Source organism: Typopeltis vanoorti, chromosome 1, assembly GCF_054136105.1.
Source record: "Typopeltis vanoorti isolate ZY-2024b chromosome 1, IOZ_Tvanoo_1.0, whole genome shotgun sequence".
Taxonomy (NCBI): domain Eukaryota; kingdom Metazoa; phylum Arthropoda; class Arachnida; order Uropygi; family Thelyphonidae; genus Typopeltis; species Typopeltis vanoorti.
In genome coordinates, this window is record NC_143549.1 from 183,229,484 (window position 1) to 183,257,369 (window position 27,886).

The following is a 27,886-nucleotide window of genomic DNA, read 5'->3' on the forward strand; positions in this document are numbered from 1 at the left end:
CCAGCATTATTTCAAAGCCGAATGTAGAAACCATGAAAGTTTCGTAAAAATAAGTTGACCAGAGAGCCGGTGAATGCATTCCCATAGGCTCTTTGGTCAACTTATTTTTACAAAACTTTCATAGTTTCCACATTCGACTTTGAAATAATGCTGGATCTAATACCCACTTATATAATTTTGCATCGCCAAACTGAAGCCTTTTGGCTCTTTATTTTAGTAAATACTTTTATACACTAACCATGAATTGATTATGAAAAATACACCTCTCCGACATTTCAAGTTCCTTAGCACTGAAAAAAAGATTGTGATCTTATTTGACAAGGACGGATGTGTTCACTTTTTTTTTCTCCTAGATAACTATGTTTGATTTCAGTGGTGTTTCGTGTTTTTCACGTTGCACAGGCTCCATCCCAAGCTTGAATTTCTACTTTCTCCCCTCTGTATGAAATGTGCATGAGGGCTACGGCTGTGTAGGCCCCACCTGGTAAGAGGACGTGGTAGATATTTGGTTTTTAGGAAGGTAGAAAACTCTAGCTAAGGCCTAGTGAAAATCACGACTCTTTCGCTGTTACTTCGCATGTTATTTCTAACACTCAATCTTGCTGGCAGCACTTCGGGACCTTTCTTTGTGGGTAGATCATCGATTTGATCTACAGGATTTCACATTTGGAATTCTAGGACCCACTTCTCAAACTGTGTCTTTACACAATTATTATCACTTATCAATCATGGCAATACCTCTAAATGAAACCAAATTTGAAGAAGGTATAAAAAGAATTCCTAAGACTAGGAAAACTATTAAATGACAACTGGCCAGGGAAAGTAATGCTTTTTGATACATTCCCTCCATCAGCAGTCACAGAAAACATAACGCAGCTGCAATTGGACTTAGAACACTCCCCAAATCTAGAAGATGCTTCAACCCAAGACAGCATCTGTCAGACTTCGGAAACACACAAAGAATTCCAAATAGTCAAAAAGAAGGGAAATATCTCCACCACTACAGAAGCACCCAAAACAACAGATGGAAACAGACAATGTACTTAAAGAAAAGGTATCCCCAGTCATCCCAAGAGATAAAAATCACTGGGCATCCATTGTCACTTCGTTCCAGTCTTTAGAAATATCATTTACGAGAGCCATTAATACTGAAGAAGGAATTCGCATCCAACCAAAAACTTCCACTGATTACAGAAAATTAACTAAATTACTGGATAATAAGAACCTACCCTACCACACATTTGGACTCAATAGTGAGAAGAACCTCAAAGTTGTGCTCAGAAGGGTAACAGAATCAATTACAACAGATGAAATTCAAGCAGTCCTCCAAAACAGAGGCTTCAGACCTGTGAAAGTCAGCCATATGCATAGAGCTGACAAAACACCATATCAATATTCAAAAATCAGCAAAGACCAGAAACACATCTACGATCTCCAAACTATCTGTGATTTAGTCATTAAGACTAAATCATTAAAGCACAAATCAACAATGACATCGCTGTCAAAAGTTTGGGCACGCACAACACTGCTGCAAAGCAGATTACTGATGCATTAAATGTGGTGGAAAACATACAATGATTGAGTGCCAAAACCAAAAACCATGCACACAACCAGCAAAATATGCCAACTGCAGAGGCCCACACCCCACCAATTACAGGGACTGCCAGCATTTCCTCAAAATCAGAAGGCACAACTTCAAACCAACAGACCCTTACAAGAGCACAGGTCCTCCCAACAAACCATGGTCTCCACAACAAACGGAAAGACGTATGCTGAGGTAGCAAGACCAACCTACCTAAATGACCCAAAGTCAAGAATAAACTACTCACAGCAAAGCAATAAACTTAACCTCCACAACATAACAAGCTGCATAGGAGAAATGCTTGCTGAACTCTGGCAAACCAACCCAACTGAAGAAACCAAGGACATCATCTTAAGACACACACAGTCATTTTCTCTGAAATTCTTAATGGATAAATCCAAAAGAAACCCTCTTTGCTACAAATTGCCAGCTGGAATGCCAACGGACTACCAAACAAAACACAAGAGCTTCAGGAATTTGCAGCAGAAACCCAAGCAGACATCATTCTCATAAACGAAACACACCTACGTCCAAGTGACAAGATTAGAATCAACAACTATATTACATACTGCACAAACAGAACCTATGCACGAGGAGGAAGAGGCACTTCCATCTTTGTCAAAAGAAGCATAAAACATAATATAATAGCCGAGCTCCAAACAGAACACATAGAAACAACAGGAATAGAAATACATATGAAAAACACAAGCAATATCACATCTTAGCAGCCTACAACCCCTCCAAATTAAAAAAACTCCTAGAATCAGACCTGGATGTGATACTAACACAGGTAGAGCAGTAATAATAGCCAGAGATCTTAATGCCAAACATTCCATCTGGAATAGTAGTAACTCAAACATCAACGGCAGAATACTCAATTCATATAATGCTACGAGAAATATGACAGTAATAGGACCCACAGAACCTACTTACTATGGAACAACAGGCCATCCAGATGTTCTTGATATAGCAATACTCAAAAACATAGCACATGGCTATCAAATTCAAGCAATTAATGACTTGAGTTCTGATCACAACCCCATCATATTGCAATTAGGCACCATGCAAGATCTAACTGAAAACACTACCACCTTTATTAAATGGAAACAACTCCCCTCAGCCTTCCAGGAAAAAAACCTTGGCCCAGTTCCACATATAGCATCTACTGAAGAAATAGAAAAGGCAGTGACAACCTTTGAAAAACAAATATTAGTAGCAATATCACAGGTAACAAATATAACCACACGTGCACAGCCAAACAGACGCCCAGAGGAAATCAAACAACTTATCCAAGAAAAGAACAGGCTACGAAACAATATCATAGAACAATGGATCCCATAGATAAACAAGCAGTTAACAGAGCAATGAACCAGGTTTGGTATGCATTAAAAGATCACAGAAATCAACTTTGGAACAACAAGATACAGCACCTAAACACAGAAGATCAATTGGTATGGAAAGTTACGAGATCACTTCGCTCAAAACAAAACACACTCCCTCCAATCCAAGGTGAATGAGGAATTGCCTATACATATGAAGGAAAAGCAGAAGCATTTGCAGATAGTTTAGAAAGACGATGTAGCCCCATTAATGCACATGTAAACTTAAACTTCATAAGAAAGATCCACATCCAAGTGGATCTTTCTTATGAAGTTATAAAATAACTCAGAATGCCACACCCTAATCCAACAACAAACCCATATCACCAACAGAAATTTATCAAATCATAAGAAAGCTAAATAACAAAAAGGCACAAAGGTCCAGATGGAATCAAGAACAAGGAGCTTAAACTGCTCCCACAAAAAAGGTATTATGCATCTAGTGGTCATCACCAATACCATCCTACGACTAAATTACTTTCCTAACAGGTGTCTTTCTAATTCCAAAACCAGGAAAAAATACAATTTCCACAGAACTATCAACCCATTAGTCTACTATCATGTGCAGGTAAGATAGCCGAATGCACTATTCTTACCAGGATTCAAGAGGCAGCAGAAAATAACCAAGTCATACAAAACAAGCAATTCGGCTTTAGGAAAACAGCATTCCACAACAACTCTCCAAATATACAGTTATCGAATACATCACCCAAGGTTATGAATGGCACCAATACTCTAGAGAAGTATTCTTGAACATTGCTCAAGCATTCGACAGATTTAGAATAAAGATCAATGGAATCATATCCACTGAAGAGTCACGGCTGGAGTCCCTCAAGGCTCTCTGCTATCTCCCTTACTCTTCTCCATATACATAGCAGATCTCCCCAAGTTGTCCCCATCCATCACCACTCTCTATGCTGATAACACAATTATCATAGCCAGGTCCCTCCGTCCACAACTGGCCATAAAGAAGCCGCAGATAGCAATCATAGAATCTAAATCAATGAATTAGAGAACTGGTACACCAAATAGTATATCTCAATCAACCCAGAAAAAACCTCTGCAGTACTATTCACCAGACATAAAGCAGAACTGAACACAACCATACAAATGTTTGAAAAAATCATTACTTGGCACAACTCAACCAAATATCTAAGAGTTCAGCTTGATAAATGCCTAAACTTCAAGACACACATAAATAGTGTCTCCACTAAAGCCAATCAAGACCACAGCTCAGCTATATCCGCTCTTGAATACGAACAGCTTCCTAAACATAAGCAACAAAATTCTCCTCTACAAATCAATGATAAGACCTCAACTAACTTATGCCTCACCAGTCTGGGGACATGTGACCAAAAGAAACATCCACAGATTACAAACGATCTTTCTCTTGTGATGAAGGTTGATACAGCATAAAATGCTCACAAAGAGCAGGCAAAATATCCAAACTAAACCTCTCACCATCATTCCAGATATCAGATAAAGAGTCAAGGACTCACTCCATCACCAAATGAAGTTCCAAAGTTCCTTAGTACTAAACAAGTTTTTGCGGTCTTAAGGTTTCTGCCTGGTCTCTGAGGAGAACCAACCAGTCCGAAACAGCTGTCAGGCCAGTGAAATATCAAAATGGACTAATAGAAGGCAAATATATAGACACTCAAGCAGCATTTATATTTTCTAAGTAGTCTGCGCTAAGGCAACTCGTGAATGCCGGTGAGTGTATTCCTGTAAGCTCTCTGGTCAACTTACTATTACGAAACTTGCATAGTTTCTACATTTAGCTTTGAAATAATGCTGGATCTAATATCCACTTTATTTATATATAATTTTGCATCACCGAACTGAAGCCTTTGGTTCTTTATTTTAGTAAAAATTAATTAAAAAATTTTAATCCGTACCTTCCTATATTTTGGTAATGTTACATTGCCATCATCAGGAATCACAAAAAACAATGATATGTGCATGCAGGCACTAACACTAATCAAATGAGGCTGAATGAAGGCAAAAGAAGTCAGGTCTAGAGTCCTAAACGATGCCCCTAATGGGCTAAATTGAGTTGTCTTAGCTGTTGGGCTGACAATTGCAAAATGCATGCTTCCCAAATTCGTTGAGATTTGGAAAGTTCTTCAGAGCTGAGGCAGATTCGATGAATAAGCTTTCATACTTGTATTTGCTGGGGTGTAATAGAGTAACATTCTCCCAGTATATCTTGTGGTGGGTATCCGAAGCATGGTCAGCAAGTCCTGAGTAGCTGTATTGGTAAAACTGGATGTAGTCTGTCTTTGTGTTTGGATATTCTGATACTGGCTGTCCTGCCTGTTTGGCCATAGTAGGACAGTTTGCAACTGCAAGGGACCTGGTATACCCCTGGCAGGTGTAGGGGATGTGGCTTGTCTTTGGTAGGGCAGATAAGAGATGCCAATTTCTTATGTTGTCTATAACTGGTTGTAAGGTCATATTTCTTTAGGATTTTTATTTATTTTTCAGATGTGCCCTGTATATATGGAATCGTGATAGATTTTGAGTAATCTCGCTTTGAAAGGGGGAGGGAAAGGATTTTGCAGTTTTGCATGGATTTAATATTTTTTTGGAAGTTGCAGTAGCCATTGACTAAGAAAGTGTTAAGGGTGTGGTCAAGTTCAGTAGTTAGGGTACTGTTATCCAAACTGATTAATTTTGCCCTGTTATATAGTTTTTATAATTCATGTTGTTGGGTGGAGGGGGGATAACTGTTGGAGAATGTGGAGTGTATCCTGGCCATGCTGCCAAATGGGGAGCACATCATTCACATAGTAGCCAGACAGTGGGTTTATATGGGACAGAGTTTAAGGCTTTTTCTTCAAAGGTCTCCATAAAGTGGAGAACCCATGGCAGTCCCCCTCTATCTATTTGTAGAATTTTTCTTGCCAAACGAAATAACCTGAGTTCATGGTGAACTGAGATATCGAGAGGAAATATAATCCACTCTCTTGGATGTGGTCAAGGATTTTTGAGTGAGACATTGGTGAATAGGGAGGAGACATCAAAACTGACCATTATGTATGAAGGTGTTGTCAGTATATTATGCAAGCACTTTGGCTAAATACAAAGTGCTCACACAATATACTAGCAACATGAGACTACCCCAAATTTGGGAAACATATTTTAAGATCGTCAGCCCAACAGGCAAGACAACCCAATTTAACCCACTAGGGGGCACTGTTTAGGATTCTAAGCCCGAATTATGTTGCCTTCATTCAGCCTCATTTGCGCAGTGTGTGCCTGCGGGCACACGTTTTTTGTGTGCCCGGGCATCAGGATGGCAATGTTACATTGCCATCATCAGGATGGCAATGTAACATTGCTGAAATATAGGAAGGTGTTGATTAAAGTTTTTTTTAATTAATATTCTAGTATGCATTGTCATTTCCTGAAAAATTAAAAGCATTTATAACCAATGTGTATAAGCTTATCTAAAAGAAAATATATCAAGCTATATGAAACACTGAATAACCACAGGAAGCGGTTACACAAAATTGCATGAACTTGGTTGTGATAAAAATTTGTCCAGTTTGTGAATGGTTTTGTAAGGAAGACACTTTTGAAGACTTGACTAAAAAAAATAGTGAAGCTTGCTGAATAATTAAAACTAAAAATTGATGACATAATACTGAAGAACTGACTCACTAAATTAGAAGCTGCAAAACTACTGAACTTGAGCAAGTTGAGGCTTTAAAATCAGAATAAGAAAAACATCTGTGACAAAGAGATGATCATTGTGTTCCGAGATTTCAGCAGGAATGGTATGAATGAAAAAGATGGATTCTAATTCCTCAGAGTTCTTAAAAGTAAGAGAAACAGTGACATGACACTTTAGCCTGTTATTGAAGATTTATGAAGAGAAGATGCCAAGAAATTATATTCTTGGTTTAATCCTTTATCGAAGTGTAAGGAAACAAAGTTTGTGCATGAAGTAACTTTCATGATAGGACAACTCGTATAGACAACCTAATGACTTCACATCACCTGCAGACCTCCTCTGTTTGCTTACACTTGGCTAAAGGGTTAAACCAAGAAATAATTTCTTGGCATCTTTAATTTACAGTATAAAGAAGCGGAAAAACTTTCAACATCTATCTCTAATTCAGCGTGTTTTAGTAATAAGATGTTACACCTCTTGTTTACTTGTATATGGAAATATGACTTCTGCATTATTTCAACCTTGGTATAACCTCCAAGTCTAGCTGATGTATAACTTCCAGGTCTAGCTGATGAGAGCTGATTATAAAGATCCAAAAGCTGAGTTTGTTCCTGAATACTACAACACTCTGGCATTGACATTTTTCCATTAAAAAAAAAGTCAAATTTGGTATAAAGCAATCTTTAATCTCTTTCACCACAAACTTCCACAGTTGGGTACTAACAACAACACATTGTTTCATAATTTATTGAAGTTTCAAGGATGCCCTAACAGGAGAGATCTTGCTTAGAGAATTGATTATGGCCACCTTCCAGTCAATACCATCAAATGGAGATACTTTAACATCAGAGATCCAATCTGTGATATCTGTTACTAATTGGAAACCACTAGAACATGCATTCTACAGCTGCCCTCTTGTCCTGCATATTTGGAACAGATTATGCAATGTGTTGGGCATTCCATTATTTACAACAGAACAGGTTATTTTTTTTTACAATACCCACCACTTGTCAGCAATGGGAAGAGAATTTTGATTTTTATAATTAATGAATTAAAATACCAACAGAAGGTTAGAAATAAACATGGATTTGAAAACCAGCAATATGACATCCAAATGCTTTTTAATATTGTATTGTGAAAATTTTATTGTTCAGTCAGATGATTTTAGAAAGAAATGTTCTAGGAGATAAATTTTTGACCAGATGGTGTAGACCAGGAGTGGGCAAACTGCGGCTCGCGAGCCGATGGCTCTAAATGCTACTCTGTGCAGCTCCCGAGACAATATTGGTTTTCATTGCCATTTTTATATGATGATATAAAAGAGCCTCATATTTTATATGATCATTTATATAATGATATAAAAGAGCTGAGGCCTTTTCTCTATCTCTCCTAATACTGTCAGGCTCTTTCTTGCACCCCTATAGTAACTACTCTAGGTCTATGATGAGCACGCCTTTACTTTTTCACCTCAATATAGGTCGAAACTGGTCTGGGTAGTGACCCTTCCCATAATGCACAGCATTATATTAGGTTGGCAAATAAGTTCATTCGGTTTTTCACAGTGGAATGAAAACACATTTTATTGAATATATATAATACATACTAGTCAGTTATATATTGACCCTGTTTATCAATGACCTCTTGCCATCTGTCCACCAACTTCATTATGCCGCATTCATAAAACTCCCGAGGTTTACTGACGAAAAACTAATCCAGGTGTCTTTTAACAGCCTCTTCGTTAGCGAAGATTTTCCTGTTCAGAGAATTCTGCAATGATCGGAATAAGTGGTAATCGGAAAGTGCCAGATCTGGTGAATACGGAGGATGCGGCAAAATATCACAGCCAAGACGTAACAATTTACTCCGGGTTGTTAATGATGTGTGGGGTCTGGCGTTGTCGTGGTGAAAAATAACTCCTTTCCGATTTGCCAATTCAGGATGTTTTGTGCTAATTGCACGGGCCAGTCATGTTAACTGTGAGCAATAGACAGCTGAATCAATCGTTCTGCCTGACGATAACACCTCGCATAGTTCGCCCACCGATTAGAGATCCTTCGACACTTCTGCGCATGTTAGAAAAAGGAGAATCCATTCCGATAATAGGGTAATCAGTCTGTATTGTGGGATGAGTTGTTAATTATTACCGGTCGGAAAATTAACTTCTCTTTTATGATTATTGTAGTTAAGTATGTTGCTTGTATAACAGTTGGAAAATTTTACCTATAAAGCATGTGATTTCGTGTGCTGATGGCCAATTCGGACGTCCTTCATTTCTTTCTCCCCTTCAGCATGAATCGACTATTCTTGGAAAGACGCGAAGCAGGGACCTACAAATGGTGGGCGAACTATAGTGGACAACACCTTTATAATCCCACTACACAGAGCGAGCATGATCTTCTTGGGGTGTAATACCGCTTTCAAGGTTGTCTGCGACGGTTCGCTCTTGTGCCCCATGATCTTTTACGTACCACGTTATCATACATGACCCATTTTTCATCTCCCATAATCATCCACTTCAAAAATGGGTCGTTTTCTTGGCGACATAGCAGCGAATCACAGATGGATATGCGAGCAGTCATATTGGCCTCAGTCAATTCATGCGGCACCCAAACATTGAGTTTTGAAACATATCCCAGCTTGTGCAAATGGTTTTCAATGCTTGTATGGGATATGTTCAGTACTGCAGCAATCTCCTGCACTGTGTGTGTGACGGATTTTTGTTGATGATATCCTTCACAACACTTGAATCAACCTCGGTTGGGCGACTGGCACGAGGTGCATCACTGATGTCGAAATCTCCAGAACGGAATTTGCCAAACCACTTTTGCATATGCGTTCTGTTAAGACACCATCCCTATATACGCTGCATATTTTTTTATGGACCTCTGCAGCTCGTTTGCGTTTTTTGAAATAAAAAAGCAAAATATGCCGGTAATGTATGTTATTTCCTTCCATTTCTAAAAATATGTTACACACGCGCAACTGAAGTAGGCCGAACGAAAATTCACTGAAAGGTTATGTGAAATGTTGCCTTTCAACTGCACAATAGCGACAGGCAAAGCGGCGTAAACTTGTACTAACGCATAAACCGAACAAACTTATTTCGTTCTTATTTCCCAATACATGTCTGTAAGAATATATGCTTTGGATTATGGGATACTAAGGCAAGTGATGTGAAGTCATTAGCCTCTATATATGAGTTGCCCAGTTATGAAGTTACTTTATGCACAAACTTTGCTTACACTTGGATAAATGATTAAAACCAAGAATATAATTTCTTGGCATCTTTGATTTATAGTATAATCAAGTGGAAAAACTTGCAACAATACTGGAGTCTTGATAAATAACAGATTTTTCATTTGGAGGAAAACTATTGATAGATGCTGGTAATAATTTAAACTTTATCATGTAGTACTATCACTGTATGCTGCATGCCACTTGAGAGCACACAGCATGAGTTTCATAGTGATGAACTACTATCTGCAATCACCTGAGCATAATATAAGTGAAAATTGAAATAGAATTTATCAAATGCTACAATATAAAAATATGAAATTTCATTTCAGGCACAATGTTATAGGAATTCATATTCTCAGTTTTACTTATTGATTTTCACATTCGCTATTGGTGTAGCTAAAGATCACTACCAGTTTTTATCATCAATTAGTCTACTGCAGATACAGAAAAGATCTTGTAGATGAGCATACTTCAGAGATGGTAAAGAGAAGCTGGCAAAATGATTTTAGGAAAGGTGCTTTAGAACCTACAAGATCATTGCAATTTATCAACAAATTTATATGGGTTCTTTCAAGCCAATGATTCAGTGAGATGCAAAATTAAAGAGATGTAGTGCACAATGATGGCACTTTTTACTAGAGCATATGTAAGAAAATCAAGAGGTCATTCAAGAAAGCAAACAGAATTTGGGAAATCAGTTGGTTCATTAGGAGTTTATTGGTACAGCAAAGGTCATACTGTGTAAAACCAGAAGTTACAGCAGTACTCAAGGCATTATTACTAATAAAGAGACAAATTTGTGAATAGCATATTATGTACAAAAAAGCAAATAAAAAAAATAGTTTAAGCAAAGCAGTATCTACACATAAATAGAATTTATAATCAAATGTGTTTGTATAAATTATTTTTAAAAAACTAAAAACTTTAATATATCTGAGTCTGATAAGATCTGCCTAAGTGTATATGGCTCAGTCAGCATAGTAAAAAAAAGGCACTCGACCAGAACATGACAAATAACAAGACGCGTGTTACATTGTTCACACATAGGTGGAGCCTCGGCAAATAAGAATGTGTAAAGATGACTATAACCTATAAAGAGCTTATTAAACACAATTGACTGACAGTACTTATTTGAGGCTTAATCTCATGCAATTTGTGAGTGATTCTTGCAATGACTGCCACTGAGTTATCAGCCTTGATCCTATAAACTGTCAGTAGTCTGTACATAACTGAAGTACCTGAAAACTGTACAAGCTGATCTAACAGTTGCACTCATTTCCTTTAATCCAATGTGGGTGGGAATCAAGCACAGTTGAATATCAAAATTAAGGACCTTCAATTTGTACATCAGTTGTAGAACCTCACAAAGCAATGGATGTGGATTACACACGAGCGAGAGAGAGAGAGAGAGAGAGAGAGAGAGAGAGAGAGAGAGAGCTTGTAAAGAATTCAACGAGTCTGTATAAATTACACCCTTTTGGTAGTAGTTTTCTTTTATATGCACAAGTGCAAGCTGAACTGCATGCAACTCTGCTGTAGAATTACTGCAACGAGTGGGATCTAATTGGATATGATAGTCAGGACACAGAAGCCTCAGATCATGAACCATCAGTAGCATAGATGGAAAGAAAAACTGAGTGTTCTGTCCTGTGAGCATTAAATAACTTGATAGCGTGCAAACTTGCCATGGAGAAATGCTATTATGTTTTAGTGCAGTTATGTTGTCAAGATTCATGTCAATAGCTTGCATAATCTCTTTATCATGTATATCCAAAGGTCATATGGCAGTCTGATATTGAGCCTCCTAAAGCATAGAAAAGAATCCACATAGGATGCTCTGGAAGAAACTATTTTTGGGGCATAGTTAGAAAACACTGTTTTCATCTGAGTGACAAAGCATAAAGACTTTCAATGGGCAATGTGCAAAAAAGGACACCTAGTAGCTATCTGTATATCCTGATGATGGGTAGGAACCAATCATGACCGGATACTCTGCCTTGCAGAATCATAGATTTTTCAGGCCCATGGCCCAGTTTTGAACATATAAGCATACAATAATGAAGACTGATCTACACAATGCTCCCTGGTACTTCTTTTCCCGAAGTCGAAAAATGTATGATTTTTGTTAAAGATGATTTCTAAGAACTTGTCTTCTATTGCTACTGGAATAATATTTTGATTCTTAACTCAGGTTCTTGGTAAAGAGTGCGTTTTTGGTAGAGATATATACAGATGCTTTTTTTCTGCTGAAAACCAGAACCCGTTACTCAGAGCCCATGAAGAGACATGCTCAATTGATTGTTGAAGTTGTCGTTTAATTTCCCTCATGAGTGACAGTAAATTGTCATCAATATATATATAACAGCATTGCCTACAGAGGAAGATAGCTGTTCAATGACTGAAACTTCGATAGAAAAGAGTGTCACATTTAAGACAGAGTCTTGGGGAACACCCTCTTCTTAATGATATATCTGAGATAGCATACTTCTGGCTCAGACTTGGAAGAAAAAGTTTTTAAAAAATACAGCAAAGTCCTCTGAGACCTAGGTTATAGAGGTCTTTTAATATGTCATATTAAAATACAGGCTGATGAAATTCATCGCCTGGTGTGCTGCCCTGAAGTAGCTTGAAAAAGTTTCATGTTTGGTCTCTAGAACAGAATTCTGGACCAGATAAAAAAATACAAAAAATAAATCATCATCTTCTAGTTTTGAGATGGCAATGAAAACTGGCTTAAGCCAACAATCTCGAAACTTCCTCTGTAAGTATTCTGTTGTAGAGTAAGAGAAGGAGATCAAAAGAAGATGATGGGAGATGTTTCATCATCTCATAATGGATGCCATCAGGATCTACTGCACTGGTGTATGAAATCCTTGCCTACTTTTATACAGATAAGTGAGGTCGTAGTGACATCTGGACGTTAGTTTATGAATTACAGAGGGATGTCCAGATACTTTTGATCAGATATTGTAAGTGGCAGAAAACTGCAGCAACATTATCATAGCAGGCTTTCCAATGTTGGAAAAATTTTTTTTTTTATGTGGTTCCCACTCATGAAAGGTTATTATAAACAACATATAGTACATTTGTACCATGGGTGAGCTAAGGATTTTTTCTGGCATTTTTATCAATTATATATATATAGTATTTTTTTTTTTATTTATTTTAACACAGTCCCGAAACCTTACTCAAAACTACAGTCATTTTTAACAGCACCTTAATATGAGCAAGGCAATGCCTTGGTTGGGGGAATACTAGTCTAGGGATACGTCATACAGGGTGTCTCATAATTCTCAGTGCAGTTTTGATCTTTAACTGCTTCAAAAGTATCACAGAGTTGCAATAAATATCATTTGAAAGTATTACGTATTATTATTATTATTATATTTTTCTTATTTTCTTTATTAGACTTGTATGATTGAAGATTGCAAATGTTGAAGAAAGAGTCAATTGCGTCCTGTGGCTTGCTGAACTCAAGTCCATAACAGCAGTAAGAAGAAAATTCTCTGCCCATTATAACAAGGAAGCTCCCCACAGAAATTTAATAACTGGATGAAAAAATTCAAAGAAACTGGATTAATTCATGACAAAGCCAGATCAGGGAGGCATCCATCAAGGGAAGTGTTAGATCCTGAATGAAGAACTTGGAAAGGGGAACTATTCATTCAGGATTTAACATGTTTAATATAAAAGCTGTAGGAGAAACTTGCACTCCAGCAGAAAATAAAAGAAATTACTAAGTGTGTGTAAGAATATATGTTCCTTTCATGTAAATTATTATGATTTAATGTTGTCTGTTCAAATTGTTAAGTAGAGAATTTGTGTGTAAATATTACTTTCATTAAGACAATTTTGTATACAGTAAGTTGTAAACAGTAGTCCAAAGGTCGGGTACGAGCAGTGCAGGTTGAGTGTAGGGCCCAAGGCAGTGGCATAAGCGGAAGGTAACTTTAGTTTGCTTTCCGGGAAAAGAGTACTCCTAGAGCAGAAGGTGAGTACCGGATCAACCAGGGGAGCAATATCGAGAGGTGCCGCGTGAAAAAAGAGAAGGAAAAAGAGGGTGCATGAAGTAGGAATAAAAGGCGATGAGCGCAGTTTTTCAAGGCTTTTTACTCCTGGGATTCTGGTCTATTCGGTTTGAGATGGACATGAGACGGGGCAGAGATGTCGGACAGCGAGCCTATTCCTAAAGATATTTGATAGATTTCAGATGGAGCTGAGCGTGAGATGTCGGCATCGGCAGTTGCAAGCCTTCGCTAAATCGGAGAGGAACGCCGAACATTTCCTTAGAAGCGGCAGCAGATGTCAGGCAGCTAATCAGACAACGCAGAAACAACGCCAGGTTCGAAAAATAGCCTAATGAGACGGCAACCAGACTCTACACGTGGATGAGATGGAAGTACCGAATTGTGCTTAACAAAAAGGTAGACAGATCTGGCAGACCTGATTTCCGGCATAGAAATGGTAAAGTACAGAAATTTTGTTATGTTATTCAGTTGCATTAGAGGAAAGAAAGTAATTGTGTATTGGTTGAATTTGGACAGTTTACTAGAGAACTCTAAGTGATTATTTTGATTTGTAATAGCTGATGTCCATCAGGCAAATTGTCTTGGAACAAATATATATGAGTGTGATAGAATTCAATATATGAGACAAGTGTAGCAGATAGAATCTGATTGGAAATTTTTTGATGTTAAATCTGAGTATATTAATGTGTAACTTATGGAAGAGAATTATTGCTTATATATAGTACTGTGCTTATTTCCTTTGTCTAGTATGACTGTAGAATTAACTTAGTATGAATTGATTTTGCATGACCTTGAGTCCATTGAATGTGTGATATACTATAGTTGTGTCTTAAGATCCAAATAAACATGTTTTGTTTTTATACCAGAGTTTTGCCTGAATATGAGAATCAAACTACCACTCATAAAATTAGAACCTAGGTGGGAGGGAATAAAATTCCCTCCCACCTAGGTTTATAAAGGTTTATAGAGTTAGATTAGAGGTCACGACTGTTAGTTGAAATTTACATAGCCAATAGTAAAGAATTTTGTTAATGTGCATATGCATGAAATTCTGGGAATGTCTCTCTGAATAAGAGTCCCTTCTATTATAGGATATTGGCTGGTGCAGCTTAAAAATATAAATTTGTCAATATCCGAAAAGAAGACAAGCCCCAAAATAGATAATTCTAAGGTCCGATTGTAGAATAGAAAAATAGTGATAAGAGTAATAAAAGTAAAATATAGGAGAAAGCAACAATGTAACAGAAGTGAATGTGGTCAAAATTGAAAGGGCATTTGATAAGAGTCCCAAGAAATCAGTGCGAAATGCTGCTGCGGAGTTAAATGTACCAAAAACCACAGTGCACAGAATTCTAACCAGACAATTCCATAAACATGCTTACAAAATTACAACTGTTCAAATGCTATAAGAAGAGGATTATCATGCCAGGTTGGATTTCTGCCAACTGATGAAGACACAAATGGAAAATTACACAGATGTTATTGACATGTTGACTTTTTCAGATGAAGCAACATTAAACATAAGTGGAAAAGTTAACCATCACAACTGCTGCGTTTGGGATACAGAGAAGCCTCAGGAAATGTGGCAACACGAAAGACTCACCAAAAGTTAATGTGTGGTGCATGGTTAGGAGGTGTTGCAATATTGGGCTATTCTTTTTTGATGAGCCCATTGTCAGGGATGAATCTTATTTAATAATGCTTCAGAATTTTTTTTATTCCCAAATTAAAGAGATTAAATCTTATGATTAAAACCATTTTCCAACAGGATGGGGCACCTTGCACTATGCGACACAGGGACGAAAGTTTCTGGATGACACTTTCACAGACAGGTGGATCGGTAGAGGAGGTGCTCTTGCATGGCCACCTCAGTCACCTGACCTGACTCTATTAGACTTTTTCTCATGGGGTCACATCAAAACAGTCGTGTATGCTTCAAAACCTGCTTCTCTCAATGAGCTTAAGGGTAAAATTACAAACGCAATCAATGCAGTCACTGCTCAGCAACTACTAAACGTTTCCAGAACTTCGAAAATCACCTAGTTACATGCATTGAACAAGATGGTGGTCATGTTGAGCACTAATAAGAAACAAATCATTGTAGATAAAACTTAATTACATACTCTTTAAACTATTATATACTATAAATCTATAACTTTTATAATGTTGGACCTATAAAAGTTTAAAACTGCACTAAGAATTATGGGACACCCTACATAATGACTGAAATAAAATACAATATCAAAATTTCATATACAAAATTAAATTTACTGAAAAATTAAGTTACATTACTCAGGAATCAACCATTATGCTAAATGAATAAAGGATACCAACAGTTTCATCAAGATCTTCAAGATCCCAGTCAATGCTACGCAGACTATTACGCAATTCAGTAATAGCCCAATCTAATTCTTCTTTAGTTGCTGCACTAGGATTCTCTTGCAATTCGCACCAATGTTGATGTAAAGCTTTAGTCTTTGTCACAGCTTTTACAACATCACTGGGGGGGGGGGGGGAGAGAAATAAATATATCACTTTCTTTATAACTAAAGTAACAAGAAAAATTGCGATTTTGAAGAAATCACAACATTTACATTCTTTCAGCAATTCCTGAAAATAATCCTCTAATGCTCTTATCCCAAAATGAACAGACAGATCAATGTCTTTTATATTTCAGAAAAATAAACAAACCTAGATGAGTTATGTACTTATGTAACTTAAATAAGAATTATATTAAATACTTAAACTGCAGAAAACATTCTAATGCATTTCAAATTCAAAGGTTTTGTAGGTTTTGTTTGTCCACCTCAGAGGCAAGTCATTTCAGCAGTCTGACAATATAATTTTATTGAAATTTTGTAACTGATATCCTTATAAAAATGCTGAGCTAATGCAATTTTTACTTCATACATATCATTTGTAGGGACACAGAGGAGTGAAAAGTGTCATACTTTGAATATTTCAATAACTTTGCTCTGAACAGATGAATACCAGATGTCCATATGATTCAATTTTGAATCAGATCACTTTTAATGAAAAAACAATTTCAAGTGATATTAATAATTTCCCACTGGTTGGAAGTTAATGAAATTTAGTATTTAGGATCACATTAAATTCCATTTTCTACTAATAAAGGATTTAAAATAACAATTTCTAACAGGCTTCATGGAAATGAATAAAATTTTGATCACTATTAATCTGACATTTTAATCAGAACACTTCAATACTTCAATGGGGAAACAAAATTATATGTACAGTCAATATGCCAAAATAATGCCACTAGGTGCTTGTGATAATGAATGGTTTTGTACAAGAATGCTATTATGTGTTTTTATAATTTAGAAATTTTTATAATTTTTAAAAATTACCTACAATAATGTCCTTACTAGTTACACAAAGTTATGTTGTTTAGTTTCAGTTAGTACTTTTACCATCAGAGCTTATCAAAAGTTGCAACTTCTGCCCATTTAAGTTTCTATCACACTCACGTTCTACCATCAAAACCACCTAAACACAAAACCGAGCACCTAACATCCTTCTCTTGAAGGTAGTTGAATTTTTATCATAACCCATATATGGATTTACGAGGGTGGTCTAAGAAGTTCTCGGCCTCGACAATAGATGACGACACTATCGGCAAGATTTTTTTTTTTAAGTTGGTACATCTGTCATAAGCATCCATGTGAAATTGCAAGTCATTCTATCAAGTAGTTTGTTTTATACAGCTGTCTGAAGCAAAAGTGTATTCCCTTGAAATGGATAAAATTGAGTAGTATGGGGTTATAAAATTCTTTGTAAAAGAAGGTCTAATGCCAAAAGAAATTCATTCGAACTTTATAAGTTTATGCGCACTCTTCTCCTTCGTTTTCGACAATTAAGAAATGGGCTGCTGAGTTTAAACGTGTCTGTACAAGCCTTGAAGATAATCCACATGAAGGACATCCAAAAAGTGTAACAACACCAGAAATCATTCACCGAGTGAACAATATGGTATTGGATGACACCGATGAGTCAAAATGGGTGAAATTGCTGAGACTATAGGCATTTCAAAAGAACGTGTAGGATATATTTTGCATCAAGAATTGCAAATAAAGCTTTACACAAGATTGGTACAGTGCTTGTGTTGTGAAGCCTTTCTTCTTCATTGTGTGTTCTATTTTGCCTGAATGCAGTTTCTAATTTATTTTTGGTATTCAGTCACGAGACAGTCTAGGCCTAATCTCTATATTGGTAATACTGTGCAAGAGTTAAAATAATAAGGGAGGTTATCGATGAGGTCGGTAATTCCCTAATTCTTTCTGCTGATTGATTCCATTTTCGAACACAAAGAAAATTTATACTGCGCCACTCTGTGTCCATGGTTGTAAGAATATTGTTAAGGAATCAATCATCAGCAAGTACAATGCTACAATAATCTAAATAAGACAGAACTTTCCTAAATCAAATTATCTTTAAGTTAGATACCAGTCGTGGTTCTCTAATCTTTCCTTACTTTCACATTAAATAGAGTTAACGCTTAGATCCGAACTGTAAAAATGAGCGGTGCAATGAAATGAACTCAGGCAAGCACAAGATTCAATTTAAATAAAAACATTTAATACATGAATTTACATTAATCAAAGAAGATCTAAATATAACTAAAATGATCATGAAAAAAAAAGTTCTTATTAAGACAATAGTAACTTCACAGTAGAGTATACTCAGCACGGTTAAATTCTTACCATACAGATTTCTACCCTTCTTAGAGTTATAAGCTTCTAAGCACACTTTTAGACAAAGGTTATCTATTCAATATACAGTGGTATCTCGCTAATCTGAACCTCTTTAGTCCGAACCCTCCAGTAATCCGAACTAGGGTTTGAAAGAAAAAAGTTTTATTTATTACGTATTATTTTGTGTATTATTATTTGTATTTAATAATTATTATTTTAACCATTATTATTTATTTTATTATTATTAATACAGTAGAGTATTTTTTCATACTGTCGATTGTACGGTTATACCGTAGGTCTATTTTGATTTATTGTGTGTTCACGTTTGCCTGGGAAGCCATCGAACCTGAAGCAATTCGAGCGTCATGGAAAAAACTGTGGCCTTCTAGAATTTACCAAGATAACTACGGTGATACACAAAAAGAGGAAATTCAAATCATGCATAATTTGGTTAAAAATATAAATCCAGATGTTGAAATTTCACAAATAAATGTTACGGAATGGAAAAAGAGTAACACATAAAGAGGCAGTTGACAGTTTTAATATGTGTATAGAATGGGATAAGCAGAATGATACACCATTCTACAAAATTTTATTGCTAATGCAGCTCTGAGAAGAAGCATTCGAAAAAAGTTTAGCTTCCAAGAAGCAAAAGAAAATCAGTTATTTTTTTACAAAGATAAAAAAAAAACTTTTTTTGTGTTATTTTGTGAAACTTTTTTTTTGTGGGTTGTGTACAAGAAAGTAATATTTTTTTACACAAATTAAGTTATGTACTGATAGCTTTTTTATTGCAGTTTTATTAAATTAGAGTCCTCAACAATACAGGTACATACAAACTAAATTTTTTACTAAAATAAACTTGTGTACTGTATTATTTTTAAGTTTTACATTGCAGTATAGTAGCTTTTTTTTCTATCAGATACTATATTTATTTACAGAATTAAATTGATGTACAATTAGAATCTGATTATTTTTGACTTAAACGCTAGTTATTGTTCTCTCTTGGGCGAAAATTTGCTAATCCGAATTTTTCGTTAATCCGAACGAGCACGGTTTTTATTAGTTCGGATTAGCGAGATACCACTGTACTTCAATTGTCAATTCAATGAATGGCTAAGCAATTCAATTGCTTAGCCATTCATGATATACAAAGCATATATATTGCTAAATACACACCAAGGAATTCTAAAGTCCTGTAAATCTATCACAGTAAATGTCAGTAAGTCAGTTTCTAACTTATATCACGTTCTCTTGGAACAAGCTTCAAGATATCACACGTTCAAACTTGAACTGTCATTAAGGCAATACACTTCTCCTTTATTGTAATTACATTCATAAAAGACATAGAAAGGATTTCCTTACCGGGACAGTTGATATACTTTGCCTATTATCATGTGTTCTGGAAAACACTTCCTTGCTTCTCAATAGCTTTCTCTCTTAGGTCACTTTAGTTCGATTGATCCAGATTGACCATAACGATCTTGTTGACTCGGGAATACATGCCAGTTTAGCACTAAAATGTCTATCCTTCAGGTTTCTTGGCAATCCCTGTCATGCCTCTCGTCCTTCACAATTACAAGACAAGGGAATTAGAATCAGGATACGAATAAGAGCCTGCAAAAGAGTAAGAGAAAAACAGAGAGCTCCCTTGTCTTTTCAACCCGGTTTTACCGTTTCCGCCTTGTCTCCCTTCTTATTCAACAGCGCATGTCTCCTCTTTCCTTTTTTTGCACCAAAATACCCTTCGTGAATCTTCCTTTGCTCGGTATAGTAACTGCCGCCAAAATGTACTCTGGTGGATAACTTCGTAATTTCATACAGCACTTAATTTCGTTATACTGGCTTATACTGTTATACTGGCTATGTCCTTGCAATGGCTTACATAAACAGACTAAGTTCCGAGTTTCCATGCACAGTTCACATAGGATATATATACTCTCCAAAGAATTAGTACAGGATAAATAACTAACAACTATTAGATTAGAACATACAATTATTTTATAATTATGGAATTTACATCAGTAAGTAAATAATTTACTTACTGATGTAAATTCGGCTCAGGGAATGGCAGACTATGTTAAATCCTGAATGAAACACTATTATATTATAATTCCTTTCATTCAGAATTTAACACTTGCTCACAGCAGATCAAAAACGCACTAGCATGAAAATCTCTGAACAGTGCTTGGAGTGTTTTAACAAGAATAAAACTGATTTTCCCCATCTATTTATTACTATGGATGAGACTTGGATTCACCATAACACACTAGAATCCAAACAACAGTCAAAACAGTAGACAAAAGCCGGTTGTTCAGCAAAGAAGACAAGTCGGTTCCATCAGCAGGAAAGGTCATGGCATCGGTGTTTTGGGATGCTACAGCCATTTTGTTTATTAATTATCTTGAAAAGGATAAAACAATAACTGGGGGAATATTATTCTGATCTTTTAACCAGAGCAGACAAAAAAAATTCATGAGAAAAGACCCAGTTTGCAGAAGAAAAAAAATCATCTTTCATCAGGACTGCGGCAACTCGTAGTAAAGGTGGACCAAGCTCTTATCACTCCTTGTCTCAGTATCTCCCATAATGCAAAGCACTCATTAAGGCAGGGGTCACTACCCAGACCAGTTTCGACCTTTATTGAGGTCTCATCAGAGGGAGACAGGCCCAGAAGTGGTGATACTAAGGCAGAAGCAATGGAGAGGTCATATTTACCTTTATGAGTTGCCAAAAGGTGTACCACCTTATTATTAAATTACGCTGCATTTAGAGAAAGATGTTGGCAGTTTATTTTGCACTTAGTTAGACTATAATAAATTTAGTTTAATCCTTTATCCAAATGTAAGCAAACAAAGTTTGAGCCTGAAAATATCTTCAGGACTGAGGCAACTCGTAGTAAAGGTGTACCAAACTCTCATCACTCCTTGTCTCAGATCTCCCATAATGCAAAGCACATCTCCTTTCGGACATGTATAATGCTATGCATTAAGGGAAGGGCCACTACCCAGACCACTTTCAACCTTTACTGAGGTCTTGTCAGTGGGAGGCAGACCCAGAAGTGGTGATACTAAGGCAGAAGCAATGGAGAGGTCCTGAAGATATTTTCAGGTGCAAACTTTGTTTGCTTAAACTTGGAGAAAGGATTAAACTAAATTTATTATAGTCTAACCAAGTGCAAAATAAACTTCCAACATCTTTCTCTAAATCCAGAATAATTTAATAATAAGGTGGTACACCTTTTGGCAACTCGTATAGGTAAATATGACCTCTTCATTGCTTCTGCCTTAGTATCACCACTTCTAGGTCTGCCTTGCACTGACGAGACCTCAATAAAGGTCAAATCCAGTCTGTGTAGTGGCCCTTACCTTAATGCATAGCATTATACATGTCTGCAAGATGTGCTTTGCATTATGGGAGATACTGAGACAAGGAGTGATGAGAGCTTTGTCCACCTTTACTACGAGTTGCCTCAGTCCTGAAGGTATTTTCAGGCCCAAACTTTGTTTGCTTACACTTGGATAAAGGATTAAACTAAATTTATTATATCTTTCATCAGGACAATGCACCTGCCCACAAAGGCATTTTGGCATTGGGAAAATTAAGGGATCTGCACTATGAATTGTTGGAACATCCACCCTATTCCCCAGATTTGGCTCTCTGTGACTTCTATTTCTTCCCAAAACTAAAACTCTTCCTCGCTGGTCAGCGTTTTTCTTCGAATCAAGGTGATTGCAGCTGTAGAGGGGTATTTTGCAGATCTTACTGAGAACCAGTACAGGGATAGTAATTTCGCTGGAGCATCGCTGGAATAAATGTATTAATCTTATGGGAGATTATGTTGAAAACTAAAAATAATTTTGAAATTATAAATTTGTTTTTTCATTGTTAGGCCGAGAAAACTTTTCAGACCAACCTCGTATATTTGAACCTTTGTAATGCAATTGGAAGAATTACAGCACATTGCACCCTTCAATTGGAAAAGACCCAAGTTCGATTCTCGTCATAACGAGAGGAATCTTTATATCATATGATGGGGAGTTAGCCAATCTCTTACAGCAGTAGCAGGATTTTTTTCCCCGAAACTCAGGTTGTTTTATCCAGTGTACAGACAAATGAGACATAGTAGATGGCATTAATGGTAGTTGTGTGTAGTAGGGGAGATAGTGAGATATGTAGAGGAGTTGAGTAGAGTGCCCTCCTACGATGAGTCCTTGAAGGTGTCATGTAATAATAATATTTGAATTTCTATATTAAATACACTAAAAAAATACCACTACTGCATGTGGGCAAGTATAAGTATGTAAAGACACAGTAACATATAAACAATCCCCCTCCCACTCTCAAGTCACATGACTGATTAACGGTTGACTTAGGGTCTTGTTAACAGAATATACAATGCTGTTCCAAATGTCAGGTGATTGTTTGAAGGTTAGAATGGCATCACAAAAACAAAGATAACTTTCTGGTATCGTATTTCTCTGCCATCTTTGGCATGATGGCCTAAACAAATCACAACCTGCCATATAAATAATGCCCCACATTCTTCCTTTTGATTTTTTTGAAAGAAAAATTATATATCAGAAGAACTTTAAAAGGCTTTCATATATATATACACACACATATGCAGGGTTTCAAATTAAAGTGTCCCTATTCAGAGCAATCTGTAGAGAGAGAGAGAGAGAGAGAGAGAGAGAAACAATAGACAAAATACTGACTCTGAATCATTTCACAATCATATACTGTCCAGTTCATATTAATGTAATTTTCTACTACTCACAGCACCATATTTCCTCTATCCGTCATTTCAAAACTAATTTTTTTATTGTCAAAATCTCTTCCCCATGATCTGGTTGAGGCACCAAGTTTGAAGGTATTTTGTCCTGATTCTCTCACTCTCTACAGATTGCCCTAACTGGGTGAAGGTATTTTGTCCTGATTCTCTCACTCTCTACAGATTGCCCTAACTGGGTGAACTTTACTTTGATACACCCTCTCTGTGTGTGATTCTTTTGGTCCTGATAGCCTCCTTTTCCGACACACACAGCTTGGAAAGAAATCAACAGACAATATAGTGTGAGGAACAAATAGCCATGGTGCCTACCTTAATAAGATGTTGGACCTTCTTTCACTGTGATGACTGCACAATCCTACAGGGCATACTTTCAACAAGCATATGATAGCAATCAATGGGAATTTTTGACCATTCTTCCTATAGGCACATAATGAAGTCCTAGGATGTTGTGAGGCAGACATCCCTTGACCTCAACCTCACAAACCATGCAGTTACAGCAGCAGCTTTATGACACGGTGCATTGTTTTGCTGGAAGAGACAAAGGTCAGTTCTGTAGAAATACCACAATGTAGGAAGCATTGTACTGTCCAGAATATTCAGATACCTGTCAGAGTTCAATGCTCATAGCTCCAAGGCCAAATTAAAAACAGGACCATACCATCACAAACTGCTTCTTCCAAATTTCATGGCTGGGGTTATACACTCTGTAAGAGATATTCACTGGGCATCTGTCACACCTGTCCATCTGCTTGATAGATGGTACAGCATGATTTGTCACTCCATAACACTGCTTTCCAAGCCACGTCCCACTGTACATGCTCTTTGCACCGCTTAAGATAACACTATATGTTGGTTCGAGTAATGTGGAGCTTGCATATTGTAGTCCAACCATGGAAACTCATGTTGTGAGCCTCAGTTCTGAATGTTTTTGTGCAGATTCATGTTCCAGTCGATATTTGGAACTTTGCATTCAATGTGTCGGCCAATAAATGGTGGTTTTATATATTAACCTTGGCAGCATCCTGGTCATGTTTGCTGAGTGTGGTGGGTCATCCACTACAGGTAGCACTTGCAGTTGACTCCCTGCACTTCCATTTCAGTGGTATCACTGATTGTTGACCTAGAATGGCTCAATTTGTCAACAATTTGCAAACAGAAAAGCCTGCAACATGGCACACTATCAATGCATCTTTCAAACTCCATCAGTTCCCTTCTCACAATCATTTCACCCAGACAGATGGTTTTGCTGACTTGAGAGCATCATATTCCTCTAATTTCTACCAGCTACAAACATGTGACTCATTCCATAGCACGATGCACCACGTCCATGGGGATGTCTGTTGACTTCTTACTTAGCAGTGTGTGTTTGTGTATATATATATATAATTCTTCGGGTACTGATAGTCTCCTTCTCCATCCATGAATATTCTCAAAACTTGTGTTCTAGAAATGAGATCTATCATGCCTTAACTGGCATCACCATGAAAACCAGAATCCAGCTTTCATGATATTGATCATTTTAAAGTCATTCAAGTTTACTATTTAATTACGAGGTTATTAACAGTAAACTGCTTAGAATTATATAAATTAATCAAAAGATTCTACCACTAACAGTTTTAGCTGGATCTCCTTGCTTATAACATCCATCTCTGGAAGAGTTTATAGAAATTTATACAGTCATTTTTGAGGTTTCTAAGGCATGTATGTGATCAAGTCTCTAATATTTGTATCTAGGTAGCAAACATGCATTCTCTTTGGCAACACATTACATGCTTTAATAGATATTTCATAGAGATTACTTATGAAAAAAAATATTTTCTTTATTGACAGAATTTTTGCTCAATGTGTGAGGAGCATCACTGGTATGATTTAAAAGATGGAACAAGCATAAGTTACTAAAGGATTTTTGATGTAAGAAGTTTATTTTGCACTTGGTTAGACTATAATAAATTTAGTTTAATCCTTTATCCAAGTGTAAGCAAACAAAGTTTGCGTCTGAAAATATCTTCAGGACTGAGGTAAGGTGGTAACATCCCTTGGCAACTCATAGCAAACATGGACCAAGCTCTCATCACTCCTTGTCTCAGCATCTCCCATAATGCAAAGCACATCTCCTTGCGGAGATGTATACTGCTATGCATTAAGGGAAGACCGGTTTCGACTATTATTGAGGTCTCATCAGTGGGAGGCAGACTCAGAGTGGTGATACTAAGGCAGAAGTAATGGAGAGGTCATATTTACCTATACGATATGCCAACCAGTATACCACCTTATTATTAAATTACTCTGTATTTAGAGAAAGATGTTGGAAGTTTATTTTGCACTTGGTTAGACCATAATAAATTTAGTTTAATCCTTTGTCCAAGTGTAAGCAAATAAAGTTTGCACCTGAAAATATCTTCAGGACTGAGGTAAGGTGGTACACTTGGATAAAGGATTTGCTTCATCCAAGTGTCCATTTGTGTAGCTTTATAATTTGCTTACACTCAGATAAAGGATTTAACTAAATTTATTATAGTCTAACCAAGTACAAAATAAACTTCCAACATCTTTCTCTAAATCCAGAGTAATTTAATAATACGGTGGTACACTGGTTGGCAACTCGTATAGGTAAATATGACCACTCCATTGCTTCTGCCTTAGTATCACCACTCTGGGTCTGCCTCCCACTGACGAAACCTCAATAAAGGTCGAAACTGGTTTGGGTAGTGGCTCTTCCCTTAATGCATAGCAGTATATATGTCAGCAAGGAGATGTGCTTTGCATTATGGGAGATGCTGAGACAAGGGGTGATGAGAGCTTAGTCCACCTTTGCTATGAGTTGCCAAGGGATGTACCACCTTACCTCAGTCCTGAAGATATTTTCAGGTGCAAACTTTGTTTGCTTACACTTGAATAAAGGATTAAACTAAATTTATTATGATTCTTGATGTAAATTTCTATCACAAGCTCGAGTACAGTAGCATGGTCTAATAATATCATAAAGTTCTAGCAAGATGCAGTAAAAAGTATACAATAAATTAAATAACAAGTATATTTACTTCACGTAATGTGGTCCAATGGATGTGTTCATATTCTGTTTACTATGATACTACACGGCTTTCTCTCCAGAGCACCTAACAAAGCAGAAGTGGTATCTCAGGGCTCTGGGATACCATCTGCTAGTTAGAGGATAGGGGAAAAACAAGCCCTATATCACATCAGTTTTTTTTGTTATCCTCTTAACTCCAGTTCTAATACCTCTAATCTGGGTCTGCTCTATTATTCTGTGCTTCTACTACTGCCAGAGTTTACTGGCAATAGTAGATTTCATTCTTTCTTATTTGAAAAATCATGCATTACTGAAACAGTGTAAGCTTTGAGATCATTCACAAAGTATTTTAAATGACAGGGAGAATAAAATGGGGTGAAGAGTATTATCGATGATAACTGATGAGCTGCAGCCAAGGAGAAAAGAATTGTCAGTGCCTTTGACCATTTTGTTGAATTTGAGTCTCAGGTCTGGGTTAGTCCCAAAGGGGTGGAAAGAGGGGGAAATAGTTCCACGGCATAAAGGAAGTTCCAAGACTGCTGTTGAAAATTACCAGCCGATCAGTATATCAGGAATTATTGTCAAGGTCTTGGAGAAAATAGTCAAGAGGAAAATACAAGATTGGATAGATGAAAATGGGATAATCTATGAGGGGGGAGCATGGTTTTGTGAAAGGTAGATCATGCCTCAGTAACTTGCTCATGTTCTATAACACAGTGACGGCTGAACTGGATAAGCGTAACGGGTTTACAGTGATTCTAACCTTGCTAAAGCCTTTGATAGGATACCACATGGAATTCTAATCAGTAAACTGCAGCATATGAATGGATATAGGATTGGTGAGATGGATAGGAGGGTGGTTGATGGAGAGATATCAGAGAGTGGCTAGCAGTGTGCCGCAGGGTTCTGTTTTTGGACTGCAACAGTTTAATTTGTTCATTAACGATATAGGAAAGGATCTTAGAGGAACTGTGCATCTGTTTGCGGATGATGCAAAGTTAGGTAGAGCAATTGTGAATGCTCAGAATGTCAAAATTTTGCAGGATGATTTGGATAGTTTGGAGGACTGGGCTAAGGAGAATGAATATCAATTTAATGTGGAAAAATGTAAGGTTTTTGCATTTTGGGGTGAAAATATTAGCAGCAGTATATCACATTGGTGGTGTACTCCAGGAGATTGACGAGGCCAGGGATTTGGGAGTGTTGGTGGATAGGGAGTTGAAGTTTAGGGGACACATCGCAAAAGTGGCAAAATCAGCTCATCAAATCACTTGGTTGCTGAAAAACACTTTAACGAGCAGAGACAAACAGGTTATTGTTTCTCTGTATCGACCTTGATAAGACCCCACTACTGTGCCCAGATATGGGCACCAGGGTTTCTTCTCGATGGGGAGGAGGTGGAGAGGATCCAGAGATGAGTGATCAAGATAATAGCAGGACTAT

General features: G+C 36.9%; 1 protein-coding gene across 3 annotated transcripts in view; it reads right to left on the reverse strand.

Annotated features, from left to right (window-relative positions):
• The window catches only part of LOC150110691 (syntaxin-6-like), a 136,023-nt gene that overhangs the window by 91,923 nt on the left and 16,214 nt on the right, over positions 1-27,886 (reverse strand). For all 3 annotated transcript variants that reach the window (XM_090395680.1, XM_090395671.1, XM_090395662.1), the window contains exon 2: positions 16,236-16,405. In XM_090395680.1, coding sequence (XP_090251806.1) covers positions 16,236-16,405 — 170 coding nt within the window. The remainder of the gene's footprint in view (positions 1-16,235; positions 16,406-27,886) is intronic.